The sequence below is a fragment of the Engraulis encrasicolus genome, chromosome 13, assembly GCF_034702125.1.
Source record: "Engraulis encrasicolus isolate BLACKSEA-1 chromosome 13, IST_EnEncr_1.0, whole genome shotgun sequence".
Taxonomy (NCBI): Eukaryota; Metazoa; Chordata; class Actinopteri; order Clupeiformes; family Engraulidae; genus Engraulis; species Engraulis encrasicolus.
The window spans coordinates 49,940,697-49,958,196 of record NC_085869.1 but is presented as its reverse complement, the minus strand read 5'-3'; the positions used below and the strand labels follow the sequence as shown (position 1 = coordinate 49,958,196).

The following is a 17,500-nucleotide window of genomic DNA, read 5'->3' as shown; positions in this document are numbered from 1 at the left end:
TGTGTGTGTGTGTGTGTGTGTGTGTGTGTGCGCGCGTGCACGCACGCGTGTGTGCATGTGAAACCTTGCTGAGTCTGAAACATTTCCCACTTTGAACTCCATGCGTGTTTTACTTTCTCGTTCTTTGGCGTGGTGCTGCCCTTGTAGTTGAGGTGTGTGTGCGCGTGCATCTGTGTATGTGTGAGTCTGCATTTACCTTAAACTCCATGGGTGTGTACTGTTTGTTCCCTTTTTGCTGCCCTTGTAGGTGAGGTGTGTGTGTGTGTGCGCAGTGGCGGTCCAACAATAAGCTGCACCCCCCAACGCCCCGCCAATTTCGTAATGTCCCCTCCCTAGGCAAAATATACTTACAATAACTGTCAAAAACCAGTAATAGTAATGTTATTATTACAACAATATGGTAATAAAGTTGAAACAACACTTTTTAATGATTTTCAGTATGTTTAAATAACCATTTTAACAGGTTTATAGCAATTTTCGTGATGTCCTTTGGGGGAGGGGCATCGTGATGGTGCCACCCCGTCTTGGGTGTCATCCCGATGCAAATCCCGGTCGGCCCGCCCTTTCCACCGCCCCTGTGTGTGTGTGTGTGTGTGTGTGTGTGTGTGTGTGTGTGTGTGTGTGTGTGTGTGTGTGTGTGTGTGCGCGCGCACATGCGAGTCTGTATCTACCTTGAACTCCATGGGCGTGTACTTCTCGTTCTTTGGCGTGGTGTTGCCCTTGTAGTTGAGGTGGTTGGGCGTGGTGGGGTGGATGACGGCCGACTCCTGCGAGGGCTTGTGGAAGCGCTGGCAGTAGACGTAGACCAGGAAGGAGAGCAGGCCGGCGCCCAGGAAACAGGACACGCCCGTGGCTATCAGGTGCAGCAGCGTGAACCCTACAAGACAAGGTCGAAACAATGAAGAGCAAGAAAATAAGGAAGGAAGAGGGGAAGGAAGAAAGAAAATAAATGAAGCATTGAGTTGGCCACTTTTCAATACCATAGGTTCTTGACCACACTGAAATGAGTTTGTTTTCCTCTCTCTCACTTTCTCTCACTTTCTTTCTTTCTTTCTCTCTCTCTCTCTCTCTCTCTCTCTCTCTCTCTCTCTCTCTCTCTCTCTCTCTCTCTCTCTCTCTATTTATGTCTGTCTATCTCTCTCTCTATGCCAGGCCAGCCAGAAACATGGCATGCCACTTTTTGAACATGGAACACAGAGTTGTTTTTTTCTCTCTCTCCCTCTCTCCTCCTGCCTTCCTTTCTCTTTCTCTCTCCTCCTTTCTCTCACCCCCTCTCTCTTGGGCCAGTGCCCAAAATGTCCAGGTCTATCAGGCGGAGCGGTGCAATCTCGACAGCAGGTGGACAGGAGGACAATATGAGGGGGGAAAGAAGTGGATGACAGAAAAACAAAAATGTGTCAAGCCTGCAACTTCTGAGTGCACTGAACACTCTTTAGCACATTGAGAGAGTCCAGTTTGTCTTCCCCCTCCTTTCTCTCTCTCTCTCTCTCTCTCTCTCTCTCTCTCTCTCTCTCTCTCTCTCTCTCTCTCTCTCTCTCTCTCTCTCTCTCTCTCTCTCTCTCTCTCTCTGCCTCCCTCCCCAAGGGCCAGTGCCCAGCAAACAGGACATGCCCTTGGCTATCAGGTCGAACAGCGTGAACTCTGCCGGCCAGGTGGACAGGAGGACGATGTAAAGTAAAGAAGACAAAAAAAACACAACGAAAAGAAAAGTGTCGAGCTTGCCACTTTCGCACACTTTCCTCCCCTCTTTCTCTTGCTCTCCTCTCCTCGCTCCCCAGCTCCATCTTTTCTCTCTCGGCTTCAAGCCCTTCTCTCTCCCAGGTGGCTGTCTAACATAATCAGCAATTATTTTCCAGAGAGCCAAGGTGACATCTCCATCCCTGCAAGAGTTATTTTAACAACCCCGGTAACGAGCGCGCACAGAGGTAGAGAGAGAGAGAGAGAGAGAGAGAGAGAGAGAGAGAGAGAGAGAGAGAGAGAGAGAGAGAGAGGTGTAGAGAAAGAGAGAGAGAGAGAGAGAGAGGTAGAGAGAGAGAGAGAGAGAGAGAGAGAGAGAGAGAGAGAGAGAATGGCTATAGCGATGCCCAGACAGTGTCAAAACTACACAGTAAGAGCTGGGTGATGATTGGTTGAAGGACAGGAGACAGGGGATTCTGATTGGCTTAGCCTTTGGACTCAGAGATGACTCTGGCTCAGTCTATAAAGCTGGCCCATAATGAGACTGGAGGACAGGAGCCTGGAGGCTAAATACAGCGTGTGTGTGTGTTTTCGTGTGTGTGTGTGTGTGTGTGTGTGTGTGTGTGTGTGTGTATGTGTGTGTGTGTGTGTGTGTGTGTGTGTGCGTGCGTGCGTGCGTGCGTGCGTGCGTGCGTGCGTGCGTGCGTGCGTGCGTGCGTAAATATGTGTGTGTGAGTGTGTGGGTGTGTGTNTGTGTTGTGGGTGTGCGCTCACTCTAGCCAGCATCTTCCACACCCAGTCCATATTGCTGTAATTGGAGGCTGAGCAGGGGTGCAGCAACAGTTAAGTCAGACTATGACCAGGTGTCTCTCATAGACATAGTATAGTACAGTACATCCGTATAATCTACAGATACAGTATTTATATACTGTGTGTGTGTGGCTCTTTTCCTCTGAGTCCAAGGGATGATGGGTAATGAGGACCTCGCCAAAGGCCATGACACTCATACGCTTGCATTGGTGTGTGTGTGTGTGTGTGTGTGTGTGTGTGTGTGTGTGTGTGTGTGTGTGTGTGTGTGTGTGTGTGTGTGTGTGTGTGTGTGTGTGTGTGTGTGTGTGAGTAGGAGTGTAGGTATATGGTGTAGCATTGGGAGTGTGAACCACTTGTTTGTGTTGAAGTGGAGAGTGGAAGCAGAGGGCCTAACTAGGTACTGCTCCTGCCTTCAGGCCATCTTATGTATATAGTTCACCTTCTGTATCAGTGTGTGGGTCTGCGTGCGTGTGTTTTAAGTGGTTTTTGGGCCTTTATTCTTGACAGGAGCACGAAGCGTATGACAGGAGTAGAGTCAGAGATTCTTTAAGTAGAGTGGTAGAGAGAGATGGGGCAGGGTTGAAATGACCCAGGCCGGACTCGAACCTGGGTCCCCATGGGCATGGAAGCCTATACGTGGGGGGGCTTAGCGCACTGTGCCACAGCGCCCCCTGCCTGTATGAGTGTGTTTTCATTTGGTGTGTTCACCTCAGTGAATATTTATTTTTCTGTGCATGTGCAGTGGCACGCCATGAGACTGTTTGCCTGTGTGAATGACTGAGTGAGTGAGAGTGTACTGTAGGCTTTTCTGAGCGTCTGCTTTCTAGCATGTGATAAGCTACATTTGCAAGTTCATCGCTGACTGTGTGAAATTGTGTGTGTGTGAGTGAGAGTGAGAGAGTGAGAGAGTGTGTGTGTCTGTGTGTGTCTGTGTGTGTGTGTGTGTGTGTGTGTGTGTGTGTGTGTGTGTGTGTGTGTGTGTGTGTGTGTGTGAGTGAGAGTGAGAGTGAGAGTGAGAGTGTGTGTGTGTGTGTGTGTGTGTGTGTGTGTGTGTGTGTGTGTGTGTGTGTGTGTGTGTGTGTGTGTGTGTGTGTGCGCGTGCGTGTGTGTGTGTGTGTGTGTGTACTGTGCAGTGGTGCACCAGGGTGTGAGGAATGGAGCGGAGACCACTACACCCAACTCCACCACCAGACTCACACCAACCACCAGAAGACCTTCATCCTCCCCCTACCACTACTACTACTACTACAAAACACACACACACGCACACACACGCACACACGCACACACACGCACACACACGCTGCCTGCATGGTCCTCTGATACCCATTCATATTGAGAGAGAGAGAGAGAGAGAGAGAGAGAGAGAGAGAGAGAGAGAGAGAGAGAGAGAGAGAGAGAGAGAGAGAGAGAGAGAGAGAGAGATAGAGATAGAGATAGAGATAGAGATAGAGATAGAGATAGAGATAGAGATAGAGATTGAGATTGAGATTGAGATAGAGAGGGAGAGAGAGAGGGAGAGAGAGAGGGAGAGAGAGAGAGAGAGAGAGAGAGCACATAAATGATGTATGAAAGATGTATGAATAACGGGAGAAATCGAGAATGAAAAAAAGGGGGGGCACACACATCTGGCATGTGTCCATTACCTCCTGAGGGCTGGATGAAAAAACACACACACACGCATGCACGTACACACTTTAATATGCACACACACACACACACACACACACACACACACACACACACACACATATGATAAACACATGCGCATATATATAGAGGGTTCATACACAGCCACATGCAGCAGATGCATGCCTTCACACAAGTGCATTGAGACACACACACACACTTAAACACACACACACTGAAACACACATACCCTGAAACACACACACACACATTGAACACACATGCTGACGTGTATAGGGTGCAGACAGAGGAGGGCGGCGAGAGAGAGGTTTATCCACTTACTTCCACATAGCTGTTCTTTCTCGTAGCCGGACGCCGGGAGGATCACTGCTGAGAGAGAGAGAGAGAGAGAGAGAGAGAGAGAGAGAGAGAGAGAGAGACAGAGAGAGAGAGAGAGAGAGAGAGAGAGAGAGAGAGAGAGAGAGAGAGAGAAAGCAGGATTAATTTTTAAAACGCTTAATTTGCACTTTCAAAGACGTCAATGACACTAAGCAGCAACACACAGTTGCATTAAAAACTCAGAGACAAATATAGCTGCAAGCAGCAATGCGGGGCCAAGCAGTAAACTTGCCAAAGTCGCCACGGCAACAGAAGGAACTGCAGCGCCCCCTTTGGCCCAAATCTCGCCAATGTTGGGGTGCATTCCTTGGAGGGGAAAATGGGGAGAGAGACGGGGAGGGTAGGCAAAGGACCTGGGCTGGGAATCAAACCCGGGTCAGCCGCATGATAGACGAGTGCCCTACCGGTTGGCCACGGCAGGGCCTGTGCTGCCCTTGATTTATTGAGTAACACATTTCCATTCCCTCTCAAATTAGTCTATAAAATATCAGCAAGTCATTTCTATACTTGAGAGGCTTGCTTTTTGGACAGCAATTATAATCCTCTGTGATCATTCTATTTAGTAAAATTGTTTATATGACATACAATATTATGGGAAAAAAACCGGGAGCCTACTGAAAATAGATATGTCCTTGAAATCCTAAACATAAGAATCCTATAGGCTGCAATGTAATGTTGGCCAGCCTTTTGAGAGACTGGTCTGAGGAATTGGTGTACATAGAAGTAACGTGTGTGTGTGTGTGTGTGTGTGTGTGTGTGTGTGTGTGTGTGTGTGTGTGTGTGTGTGTGCGTGTGTGTGTGTGTGCGTGTGTGTGTGTGTGTGTGTGTGTGTGTGTGTGTGTGTGTGTGTGTGTGTGTGTGTGTGTGTGTGAGAGACAGACAGAGGAACCAAGAGAACAACAATGCTCGCTCTCTCTCTCTCTCTCTCTCTCTCTCTCCCTCCCTCCTTCCCTCTCTCTCCCTCTCCCCCTCCCTCTCCCTCTCCCTCTCCCTCTGTCTGTGTGTGTGGGTTGGGGGTGGGGGGGGGTATGTGCAGGGGCTGGGGCAGTGGGGCTTTGGTTGACACTAGAGCAATAGCAGACTACGCACACACCTAAGCTCTCGGTGTGTCCAGAGACCCCCTGCCGAGAATGGTGTCAGTGAACGTGCGCAGGTGCCTTTGGCAAAGGGGACAGAGAGATGAGAAAAATCCCTCCATTCTTTCCACAATTTTGAATGGTTGCTGTGAGCTGATAGTTTTTCCAATTGTTACGAAAATCCATACCTGGGTGCAGCATAGTGTGAAGATGACCTGTGTATCAATATTTTGAAAATTGGGAGTACGGTTCAAAAGCTACAGGCAAAAATGTAGCTAAAATTTTGACCTGCTGGTGGCGCTACAGAGTTTGAGCTGGGGATCTGATTTTTTTTGTGGTAGGTCATGGGATGGACTACTATGTGTGTACAAAATCCCAGCCTAATTCAACAAACGGTTGCTGAGATATGACTTCACTTCCTGTTTCACCACTTTTACGACAATTTTGATTGGCTCTCATGACTAAACGATAAAAGATATCCAATATTCCTGAAGACCCCATGTGTAGCTCAGTCCAGAGATACTATATACTGAGTTTTGGGCGAATTGGTCAAAAATTGCGGGAAAATTAACATTTTTATTGAATTTTACAAAATTCAAAATGGCGGGAAAACTATCCTGGCGGAAAATGACGTCATATGGTGCGTTGGATTCGTCTTGACTCAAGGATTCCAGGGATACCAAGTTTATGAAAATTGGCCCAGCGGTTCAAAAGTTACAAGCAGAAATGTACCTGCAACTTTGACCTGCTGGTGGCGCTAGAGCGTTGGGGCTGGGGTCCTATAAATTGCTGTGGGTAATGCTGAGACTGCCCCGAATGTGTGTGCCAATTTACAGCATTTTCCTGCCTACGGTTCTATGGGCTGCCATAGACTTGCAGAGGGATAGGAATGGTGACTAGAGAATAATAATAATAATAATAATAATGAAGAAAACCTACTAACTCTATAGGGGCCTTCGCCAGCTTCGCTGCTTGGCCCCTAAAAAGAGAAACCGAGAAAGATACAATCTCTGTGTAAGAGATTAATAAGAGGGGAAAAGATAGAGAGAAATGGAGAATGAAGGGAAAGGAGGGGAAGAGGGTGACAGAGGAGAGAGAAGAGGAGAGAGAAAGACAGTGGGGGGTGGGGGGTGGGTGGGTCGGAGTGCAGACACAGACAGTTCCATTTCAGTCTTGTGCTTGGTGTGCAGCCAAAGTGACCATCAACTGGCTGCCCAGGCGGAAGTGTGATGGGGGATTTGGGAAGCGCCAGTGAGCAGTGGTGAGGACCAAGAGAGGGAGAGATGGGGAGGGGAAGAGAAAAAACAACAATGGAGCGGAGAGGAGAGCAGAGGGGGAGAGGAAAGGAGAGGAGAGGAGAGGAAGAGGTGTGGGAGGAGGAGAGGAGAGGAGAGGAGAGCAAGTGAGAGGAGGAGAGGAGAGGAGAGGAAAGAAGAGGAGAGGAAAGCATATGAGAGGAGGAGAGGAGAGGAGAGGAGAGGAGAGGAGAGGAGAGGAGAGGAAAGTAGAGTAGATCACGTGGGAGGAAGAGAGGAGAGCAGGGGCGAGGGTAGGAAGAGATTGTGGGAGAGGAGAATAGAGCAGAAGAGCAGAGAAGCAGGGGCCCTGGGTGGGTGGATGGTGGGGATAGTAGTGACTGCAGTGCCGTGAGCCCCAGTGGATCATGCCGTATTAGAGCCATCGCTCCCAAATCCCCACAGAGCTGCAGACTTCCTCTGCTCACACACACTGTCACCCCCGTGTCATCTCAGAAGCATGTGCGTCTATCTCTTTCACACTCTCTGACTCTACTGTGTGCGTGCGTGTTTTTATCTGTGCATATAGGGTGTCTATGTGTCTGCGGCTGTGTGTGAGGGTGTGTGTGTGTGTGTGGGCGTGTGGGTGTATGTGCGGGCAAGTGAGTGAGAGTGTGTGTGAGAGTGAGAGTGTGTGTGTGGATACCCTCTCTTTCAATCAGTGTGTGTGTGTTGTGTGCATATGAATGTGTGTGTTGTGTCCATGTGAGAATGTGTGTGTGTGTGTGTGTGTGTGTGTGTGTGTGTGTGTGTGTGTGTGTGTGTGTGTGTGTGTGTGTGTGTTAGCGTGTACGCGTGAGCCTGCATGTGTGTGTGTGTCAGCATGTCAGTATTCCAGCGGCGTGTCTGTCTTAAGTGTGTGTGCCCATATTTTACGGGTGTGTATGCATGAGGGCCTGTAGGCTTGATAATTGAGATGCACCCCCATCCTGATTAATCTCAGACAAATCTGCACCCTCCTCTCCCTCCTCTCCCTTCCCATCCCTCACACATCATCCATGCCTCGACACCTGCACCCCCATAACACACACACACACACACACACACACACACACACACACACACACACACACACACACACACACACACACACACACACACACACACACACACACACACACACACACACACACACACACACACACACACACACACACACACACGCACACACACACACACACACACACACACACACACACACACAGGTTGTCTTGCATACAATCTCAATGCTATTATTCTGTCTCTCTCTCTTGCTCTCTCTCTCTCTCTCTCTCTCTCTCTCTCTCTCTCCACACACACACACCCACAGACACACACCCACAGACACAGACACAGACACACAGACACACAGACACACACCTCCGATCCAACCCTACAAGATATATAAAGAAAGAAATCTGTGAGTGAGATTGGATGTGAGGTTGATGTAGTGACATTGCATTAATATTAATTATACTCCGCGTTCACTTGGTATTCTGTGCTGCAAGGCCCCAACGCCCAGAGACCCAGTCTAAACTCGCGCTCTGCTGAAACAGACCCCCACACCACCACCACCACCACCTCCCCATCCCTTCCCCTCTCCTCTCCTTCTGACGGGTACTGATATATCACCTGAGATAGTTTGAAGACTCTTACACACCACACACACCAGCATGTACGCACACGCACACACACGTACACACATATTACCACTCTCTCACACACAAAAACTCTCTCTGTCTCTGTCTCTGTCTCTGTCTGTCTCTCTCTCTCTCTCTCTCTCTCTCTCTCTCTCTCTCTCTCTCCTCTCTCTCTCTCTCACACACACACACACACACGCACACACACAGGTCCCCCCCCCCATACACACACACACACACACACACACACACACACACACACACACACACACACACACACACACTTCTTTAGGAGTCTGCCGAGGTGTTTACTAAACTTTTTTTCCGCACCTGCCAAAGAGCTGAGGAGACTCTAAAGCATCCGGTGTCAGCTCTGTCACCTCCTATGGGCGCTGTTGTTTCAGCTGAGTCACAAGGCTGTCTGAAAGCTTTAGAGGCTAGAGACTAGAGAAACTCTAAAACAGGACGATACAGGAGCAAGAAATCGCCTTGGGCTGTGAACGAACGTGTGTAAAATGTAACATGATGGCCAATTATCATGATGGTTGTTCCATGCTTAATCTAACAGTATGGTCTGACTGAATGTGAAGTCTTTGACTCTAAATATGAAGTCAATGCCTTTTAGTTTTGTGGGGCATTCTGAACTATTTTAGTGAATTAAACCATACTGGTGCTCTCTTCACTATCGAGGACAATATTAAGTTCAATACAGTGGCATTAGCCTGGCCAGGCTCAACTGGGCAACGCCCCCTCTGGAGTCCCACAACCAATCGTAGCCCCACCCCTCTGCGAAAAAAAGCAGAATCAACCAAAAAACGCTTTAAACTGCTAAAAAAACACTGGTATTTAATTACTAATGCTACTATTGCACAAGTGTGGATGGCAGGGGAATAACAAGGTAATTAGGGGAGTTACAAGGCAAAGTTTCGAGATGGTGCCACCCCTGGTTGACCCACCTCTACGTCCGTCCGTGTGTGTGTGTGTGTGTGTGCGCGTGTGTGTGTGTGTGTGTGCGCGCGTGTGCGTGCGTGTGCGTGCGTGTGTGTGTGTCCCACCTGGTATCTCGTTGCAGTCCCTGTTCTGGGTGGTGTTGCCTACGCAGGGCGAGGAGGCCTGCTGTCCACATGCCCTGCTCCGCTGCTGAAGGCCCGTGTCATCACAGGCCGACCACACCGACCACGCCATCCAGCCACCTGCCAGCCACCACACGAGAGACACAGGCTGAATCTCGCCCTCACACAAACACATGTTCACACACACTCAGCACTCAATCAGAGAGACACATACTCTCTCACAAGTCAAAAACACAAACATGGTCACTCGAAGCACACACGCACACGCAGACATCCGCACACAAACGCATATACACGCTAGCACGCGTACACACTTACACGCACATGCGCGCACACACACACGCGCGCAGGCACATACGCTCACACAGAATCGGACAGTGTTTTTCTGAGTATGGAGACAACACACGTTTGGGGCGAGATGTGTCATGTGAAGACAGGAGTTTGCCGACGTGTCACACACACAAACACGTGACACACAGCAACTCAACAGAGCAGCCAACAGCCACACGGCATTCACATAGCAGCAGCCATGTTAGCACACACAAGAACACACACTTGGAGACACACATGAGGAACAGAAGACAAAGACACTTGTTGTCTTTAACCTTCAGGCAGGAAAGACGACAGAGGGGGGCAAAGGGGTCAGTTGCCCCGGGCCCAGGGAGACAACGGGGGCAGAATTGGTTTTCATTACATTGTATATATTGGGTGGGGGGGCCCCTTCAGATGACTTTGTCCTGGGCCCAGTAAAAGCTGCCTGAGGCCCTGTCCTCAGACACACAAAAGTACAAAGCATCATGAAAGCATTGGTTTGTTTTCCCCTGCAAAACCTGCTTTTTTCAGGATGTCTTTTATGTTCTAAACACGAAGGCCATGGTGATTTGCTTTGGAGAGGTTGTGTCTGTATTTAAATTGATTGTGTGAACGACAAAGACAACTCTGTCTGTCAAAACTTTGTTCACACCGTTTCAAGGCTGCAGCAGTCAAGCTCCGACATTTTTGCTGTGACACACGAAAAAAATGACTTCAATAATGATTTTGAGCAGCCAAGATAATTGCTTTATCCATCTCCATTTAGCTGCTCCAATCACACTAAGTGTTTGCTCAGTAAGTTAGAAAAAAGGGTAAAAAATGAGCAGGAAGCGGGGGGGGGGGCGGTGGTGGGGGTCTTTTGGCTTTGATGGACTAAGGTACCACTTCATTTAATACGCTCCCCTGCAGATAAACCCTAAAGACCTGCCTACCCTCACCACACACTAGGGGTGTAAATCACAGCCTCCGTGATGATACCATTCGATATCAATTTCTTAAGGCAGTGATTCGATTATTTTTGTCCCACGATACAATTTGATAGATTTTTTCTGCGATTACTTTTCCAGTTGTATTATGTTATGAAGCTATGGCATTGGGTAGGGGCCAGCGATTCGATTATTTTCAATACTTAAAAATGCCCCCACGATATGATATGATTCGATCCTCAGCTGTAGGATCGAGGCATCGATACATATTGATTATTATTTACCTCTACCACGCGCACGTGCACAAGACGTGCACACACGCACACATACATACACCCCATCACCAATCCAGATATCTACATTGTCCCACCATCCTTGGTGATGACTTGTCTGGTGTTGTGTGGTCTACAGTATAGCTTCAGTTCCTGGTTTTGCCATCGTCAGGTCGGACCTGGACCCTGTTTCTCAAAAGCATCGTTGCTAACCAGTTAGCGACTTACTAGGTTTCCAATGGAAAATTGCACTGCAACCCAGTAAGTTGCTAACTTAGTTAGCAACAATGCTGTCGAGAAACGCACCCCTGAAGATGCTTTTTGTTTTTCGATCAAAGGTGAAACGTCTTCAAGCTTCGAACAGAAATCCAGAGAGTCTTCACTGGTCTCCGGTTTCAGATGTAGGCTTCAGCAGAGGTTCTGCTCTGATGCAGATGCTGGATATGGTTGCCATATGTCCAGCTAAGTATATGTATGTATGATGGGTACTGGACAAATCTGGGGTGCATTCCTCGAAAGCGTTTTAGCACCTTGTGCTAACCCAGCTACACAATTAGCACCTTGGGTAGTTGCCAATGGGAAAATGCATAGCAAATAACAAACTAGCTAACATAGTTAGCAACTACGGTTTCGAGAAATGCACCCCTGCTTTGGGATAAATGAAGCACTATATAGTTGTACAGTATAACTTCTCTGCTGTGCACTGGGATATTAACTTCAGTGGCAGACACTGGCCAAATGGGGCAGAGTGTGGCTGTCAGGGCAATGAGTTCTCCTGGGTGGGTTTGGCAGGGAACATGACTGGTGTGTGTGTGTGTGTGTGTGTGTGTGTGTGTGTGTGTGTGTGTGTGTGTGTGTGTGTGTGTGTGTGTGTGTGTGTGTGTGTGTGTGTGTGTGTGTGTGTGTGTGTGTGTGTGTGTGTGTGTGTGAGTGCAGGAGTGCATGTGCATGGCTTATGTTTCCTAACACCATGCTGTGACCGCCTGGAATGGATACACACACACACACAGCTCTTGAGGAAATTAAGCGCGGATTAGGGCGCAGAAAAAAAGTGTGTTAGTGAGAGATGGAGCAGGGTTTGGTCTTTTGTGAGTGGGGCAAGTGTGTGTGTGTGTGTGTGTGTGTGTGTGTGTGTGTGTGTGCTCACACACACACACACACACACACACACACACACACACACACACACACACACACACACACACACACACACACACACACACACACACACACACACACACACACACACACACACACACACACACACACACACACACACACACACACACACACACACACACACACACACACAACCGAAGTGTGCCAAACTCTTGCAGTTTATGCTGCTCCAGCATGCATGTCAAGGGACCCCAGTCTACCCAACTCCCCTCATTCCAAAATCCTCACATCTGCTCCCAAAAGGCCACTGAAATATGGATGAAGCAAGCTAATCTTGGACCCTTGTGTGTGCGTGCACGCGTGAGTGTGTGCATGTGTGTAAGAGAGAAGGGAGTCAGCTTCGCCAAAGAAAAGCCCCAGACAGTAGACCCGCTGCCACAGAACCCTATACTGTAATCCCCTGGCAGATAGTTTTGCTCTGGATGAAGGCAACTGATGTAAACCAGGCTCAATCTCTGATTGGCAGTTTGGAGCGAGCTCCAGTCCGCTGCTGCAGCAAGCGAGTGAAGAGACAATGGGCTATATATGTAATGTAATGTGCGGAGAGGAGCCATCCACAGGAAATGAACCATCTCCATTTCAAATCAGCATTGCGCATCCCCTCTCTCTCTCTTTCGCTCTCTCCCTCTTCCTGCAACCCTCTAACACATGCGGATCGGCTGGACGCTGATGCTGCAACGTTTGGAAGCCCACAAAAAATCAATAACCTAAGGTGGATGACCTCCAAATAAAAATGAAAATGAAATGCGGCTCGCTTCTCGCCTCTGCCTATTTTCCAAAGTCGGGAATAGCAGTAGCGCTAGCAGCAACAGTAGCAGCAGCGGAATGGCAGAACGATTGGCTACTTGCTAGACCTCTTTAAGCGGTTCATTGGTGCTATACGCAGCATCGTTTTAGAGATTTTTAGAGATATACATTATTAGGATGAAGCGTATGGGTATTGTAGTGGGGGGTGCATATGCTACTGTAGCACATCATCATTGGTGGCACTGTACTACGCTCTGCTGACAGTTGATGGAGTGGCGAAGGGAATCTGAATGTTGGAGGGAGAGAAAGGGTAAATTTCATTATCCAATCTCCTGTCCTCCCCTTGACGTCATTGGCGATAGGAGTTTAATTCAATATCTAGCACAAGCGCAATTCCAATGTCATTTTCTCATTTGCAATCGGGATGTTGAATGGGGAAATGTCCCCCAAAAGTTGTTATGCCTAGGCGGATAGCGGGGAAACTTTATTGCTGAATTTAGGGCAAGTCTTGCAGGGAGTGGTGGAATTGGAAGGGGTCGGCATATGGGAGTCATATTACCATTGTATGGTGGCGTGTTAAAGAATAGAGATGGGTGGGGGGGGGGTGGCTTACATAGGCTCTCATCTCACTGTACTCTACAGTTGAAGGGTGTTAAAATCGGGTAGATCAAGGTGTTGGAAGTCTCACTGTGACTAAGAGGCAGTACCGCCATATGCTCTTGACTAGAGGATGCATCTCGAGTATGTTGTAGTAGAGTATCTACACTACAAGTTACTGAGGGAGGGGGATTTTGGATTGCAGGGGTGTCTTACTGTCACAGAGGTGTGTGTTACACAGTCCCTCCTCAGTGTGAAGATAACACTAAGAGGTATTGTATGTTGTATATGTTACAGAGGGGATTGTGGAGGTGTCTTAAGATCACAGGGGTGCATGTTACGCAGTGCCTCCTCAGAGCGAAGATGACTGTAACAGACAGTGCAGGAGTAATACACTGTGTGCAGAATTATTAGGCAAACAAGTTTTTTGACAATATCGTCCATTTTATGCATATTGTCCACCACCACCCTTTATGGACATGAACACCTATTGGATTTAAGCATTACAGGTCATGCATATTGGTATAATAGGAGACGGTGTGATCGAAGGAGCCCAATAACCTATATCACAGCAAAATCAGTGTGCATAATTAGTGTACATAACTTTGTTTTCCTCTGGGAAAATGAGCCACGAAAGAGATCTAACAAACTCTGTAAAGACTATAAACAATTTTGAAGTCTTCTTGAGGGGTGTGGCTGTCTTGAAATATTGGTCACATCCATCTAATGCACCGCTACAAGCCATCAGTGTCACATGACATGTGCTCAAAAAGTAACTGCCAGATTGAGAAGAATTGAAGATGAAACTACCACAAAACTATTACTCTGCAGTGCTGTTATATTCCAGAACTGAAACCTACATCAAGTGTCCACAAGAACATTGTATTCAGCACTCAGAGACATGGCCAAGGTAAAACAGGCTGAAACCTGAAGACCACTCAACAAGAAACTTCAGTCAAGACTGGGTCAAGAAATGTCTTTAGAAAGTTTTTTCAATGGTTTTATGAACTAGTGAAAATGATTGTTAATGGACCAGGTTGATGAGCCTATGGCTAGATCAGTAATGTGCACACTCAGATCAGTTCCTGAGTTCCACTCAAATACCAGCAGATTACTGCATAAATACCATTGTCTTCGTAAAAGATGCAATTTTCTCCCTCTAAAAGATCCAGCCATGGGTTCATCCACCCTGTCTGTCAAGAGTCACTTCCCCAAGTCCATAATACCTTTGAAAACTCTTTCCCCAGGTATTTTTGACCCAGTCTTGACTTAATTAACTTGTTGAATGGTTGTCTGGTGTCATCCCTTCTTACCTTGGCCATGTCTCTGAGCGCACAATACCCTGTTCTTCTGGACACTCTGTATTGGTTTCTGTTCTGGAATATGATAGGACTGCAGGGTAATTTTTTTGTAGTTTCACGTTAAATTCTTCTCAATGTTTGACAGTGACATTTCTTAAGAGACTGATGACTTTGTAACGGTGCATCTGATAGTTCTGTGCGAACGTGACCAACATCTTACTAATTTCAAGACAGCCACATCCCTCTAGAACACTTCAAAATTGTTTATAGACTTTTCAAAGTTTGTTAGATCTATTTTGTGGCCCATTTTCCCAGAAGAAAACCAATTTGCCTAATAATTAGGCACACCTGATATAAGGTGTTAGGCACCTTCGACCACACCCCCATCTTATTATACAAATATGCATGACCTGGAATGCTTAAATCCAATAGGTTTTCATGTTCATATAGATTGCTGTTGAAAATATGCATAAAAAACACAATATGGTCAAAAAACATGTTTGCCTAATAATTCAGCACACAGTTTAGTACAGGATTAATGTCAGAGTACATCTACACTCTACGTGTTAGAGAGTGGGGTGTTGGGTTGCGAGTGCCCTACCATCACAGCGGTATGTGTACATGGGGCATATGTTCTAGATCTATCTACAGTATGTTGTAGGGTATCTATTCCACAAGCTATAGAGGAAGGTTTTTTTGGATTGCAGGGGTTTCTTACCGTCGCAGGGGTGTGTGTTAGACAGTGCATCCTCAGTGTGAAGATGACACACTAAGAGGCAGTACCGGACTAATGCTAGAGTACATCTACTCTACATGTTAGAGAGGGGGGGGGTTGTCTTACCGTCGCAGGGGTGTGTGTTACACAGGGCCTCCTCAGTGTGCAGGCCGATGCAGATGTCTCCTCCGTGGGCGGGGGCGGGGCTGGTGCAGGTGCGGGTGCGCTGGTAGTGGCCCCCACCGCACGGCACTGAGCACTGAGACCAGGGTGACCAGCAAGACCAGGCGCCATTCACTGAGGCCAGCAGCCGCGGACAGGGCAGGACAGGACAGGACAACACACAGACACACACACACACACAAAGACAGATACACACATACACACAGACAGACATGCGCACAAGAGTGGACGAAGTGCACAACACACAACCAGACGTGACAAACGCGACAAGGCATCCATCCGTGCAGGCCCGACGGTTTAGACGGAACAACATGGCGACACGAGACCCAAACATACACAAGAAGACGGCAACAGACAAACAAACGCAGACACAGTCACAGTCACAGAAGTGCACAAACGCAACCAAGCAGGGAGGTCGGAAAAGATGCCAACAGGGCAAACAAAAACAGCGAGCAGGAAGAAAGCCAAGCAAGACGTATACACACACAAGCAAACAAACACCACAGACGCACCAAACAACACAAACACAAACACAGACACATAATTAAAAACCAAGTGCCAAAACAAGCGAAAATCAAAGCAAAGCATAAGCACACATGACAAATATTCTCACAGACTCGCATCGCTGACATGATGGAAACTGAAATGTTTGGTGAGGTAAGGTGATGTGAGGGGATTTGATGATGGTGTTTTCTTTTCTCTTTTCTTCCCACTGCGAGGAATAAAGGTCTCGCACTGCGATAGAAGAAGGGTGCCTTCCTTTTCCCATCTTTTTTCTGCTCTCTTTAGAGCTTGGCACAGCATGTGTTGATGAAGCTTCCTATCTAAGCACTTTTCACACCTGAGAGTCATCATTAGAACATCACGTCAGCCGCCTCGCCTAACTCTCCCCAGGGCTTCTCTCTCTCTCTCTCTCTCTCTCTCTCTCTCTCTCTCTCTCTCTCTCTCTCTCTCTCTCTCTCCCTCTCTCCCTCTCTCTCTCTCTCTCTCTCTCTCTCTCTCTCATACAGCATGTTTTACAGGAGGTGAGACGTGGAGCAAGACGAGAGACGGGGGGAGTGAAGAGGAGATGCAGAAAGACTCTACGTGTAAGTGATTGAGACAGAGAGAGAGAGACACAAAAGAGAGATATAGAGATGTCGAGAGTGAGAGGATGGAAGACAAGAGTGGTTGAGTGAGTGGTTGAGTGGTTGAGTGGTTGAGTGAGTGAGTGAGTGAGTGAGTGAGTGAGTGAGTGAGTGAGTGAGTGAGTGAGTGAGTGAGTGAGTGAGTGAGTGAGTGAGTGAGTGAGTGAGTGAGTGAGTGAGTGAGTGAGTGAGTGAGTGAGTGAGTGAGAGCTCAAGAAGTGGAGAAGACGATGTGAGCTTCATTCAGCAGTTCCCTGGACTCCCTTAGTGAGCATCTGTCTCGCCTTCCTCCCTTCATCTTCTCCTTCACACATCTCATCAGCTTTGATGGCCGTGTAGAGAGAGAGAGAGAGAGGGAGAGAGAGAGCAGAGAGTGAGTGAGAGAGAGCAGAGAGGGAAGACTTGAGAGATGACAAGAGACGAGTGGTTTAAGCCCTTCATCTCTGTAGTGAGGTGCAGTAAAGGAATAAATCCTCCGCAAAGCCCTGTCCATTTATTCCAGAGGATTACTGGGAGGAACTGGGCCCTGACCACAACAACAAGTTGGGGAAGATGACCACGGT

General features: G+C 47.9%; 1 protein-coding gene across 5 annotated transcripts in view; it reads right to left on the bottom strand.

Moving 5' to 3' along the window:
• Positions 1-17,500, bottom strand: part of sema5ba (sema domain, seven thrombospondin repeats (type 1 and type 1-like), transmembrane domain (TM) and short cytoplasmic domain, (semaphorin) 5Ba) — a 240,864-nt gene that overhangs the window by 6,022 nt on the left and 217,342 nt on the right. For 3 of the 5 annotated variants that reach the window (XM_063214197.1, XM_063214200.1, XM_063214199.1), the window contains exons 20-23: positions 15,754-15,924; positions 9,561-9,698; positions 4,459-4,506; positions 672-877 (exon numbers count right to left, since the gene is read on the bottom strand). In XM_063214197.1, the coding sequence (XP_063070267.1) occupies positions 672-877; positions 4,459-4,506; positions 9,561-9,698; positions 15,754-15,924 (563 nt within the window). The remainder of the gene's footprint in view (positions 1-671; positions 878-4,458; positions 4,507-9,560; positions 9,699-15,753; positions 15,925-17,500) is intronic. The other 2 variants (XM_063214198.1, XM_063214201.1) reach the window with 2 other exon arrangements.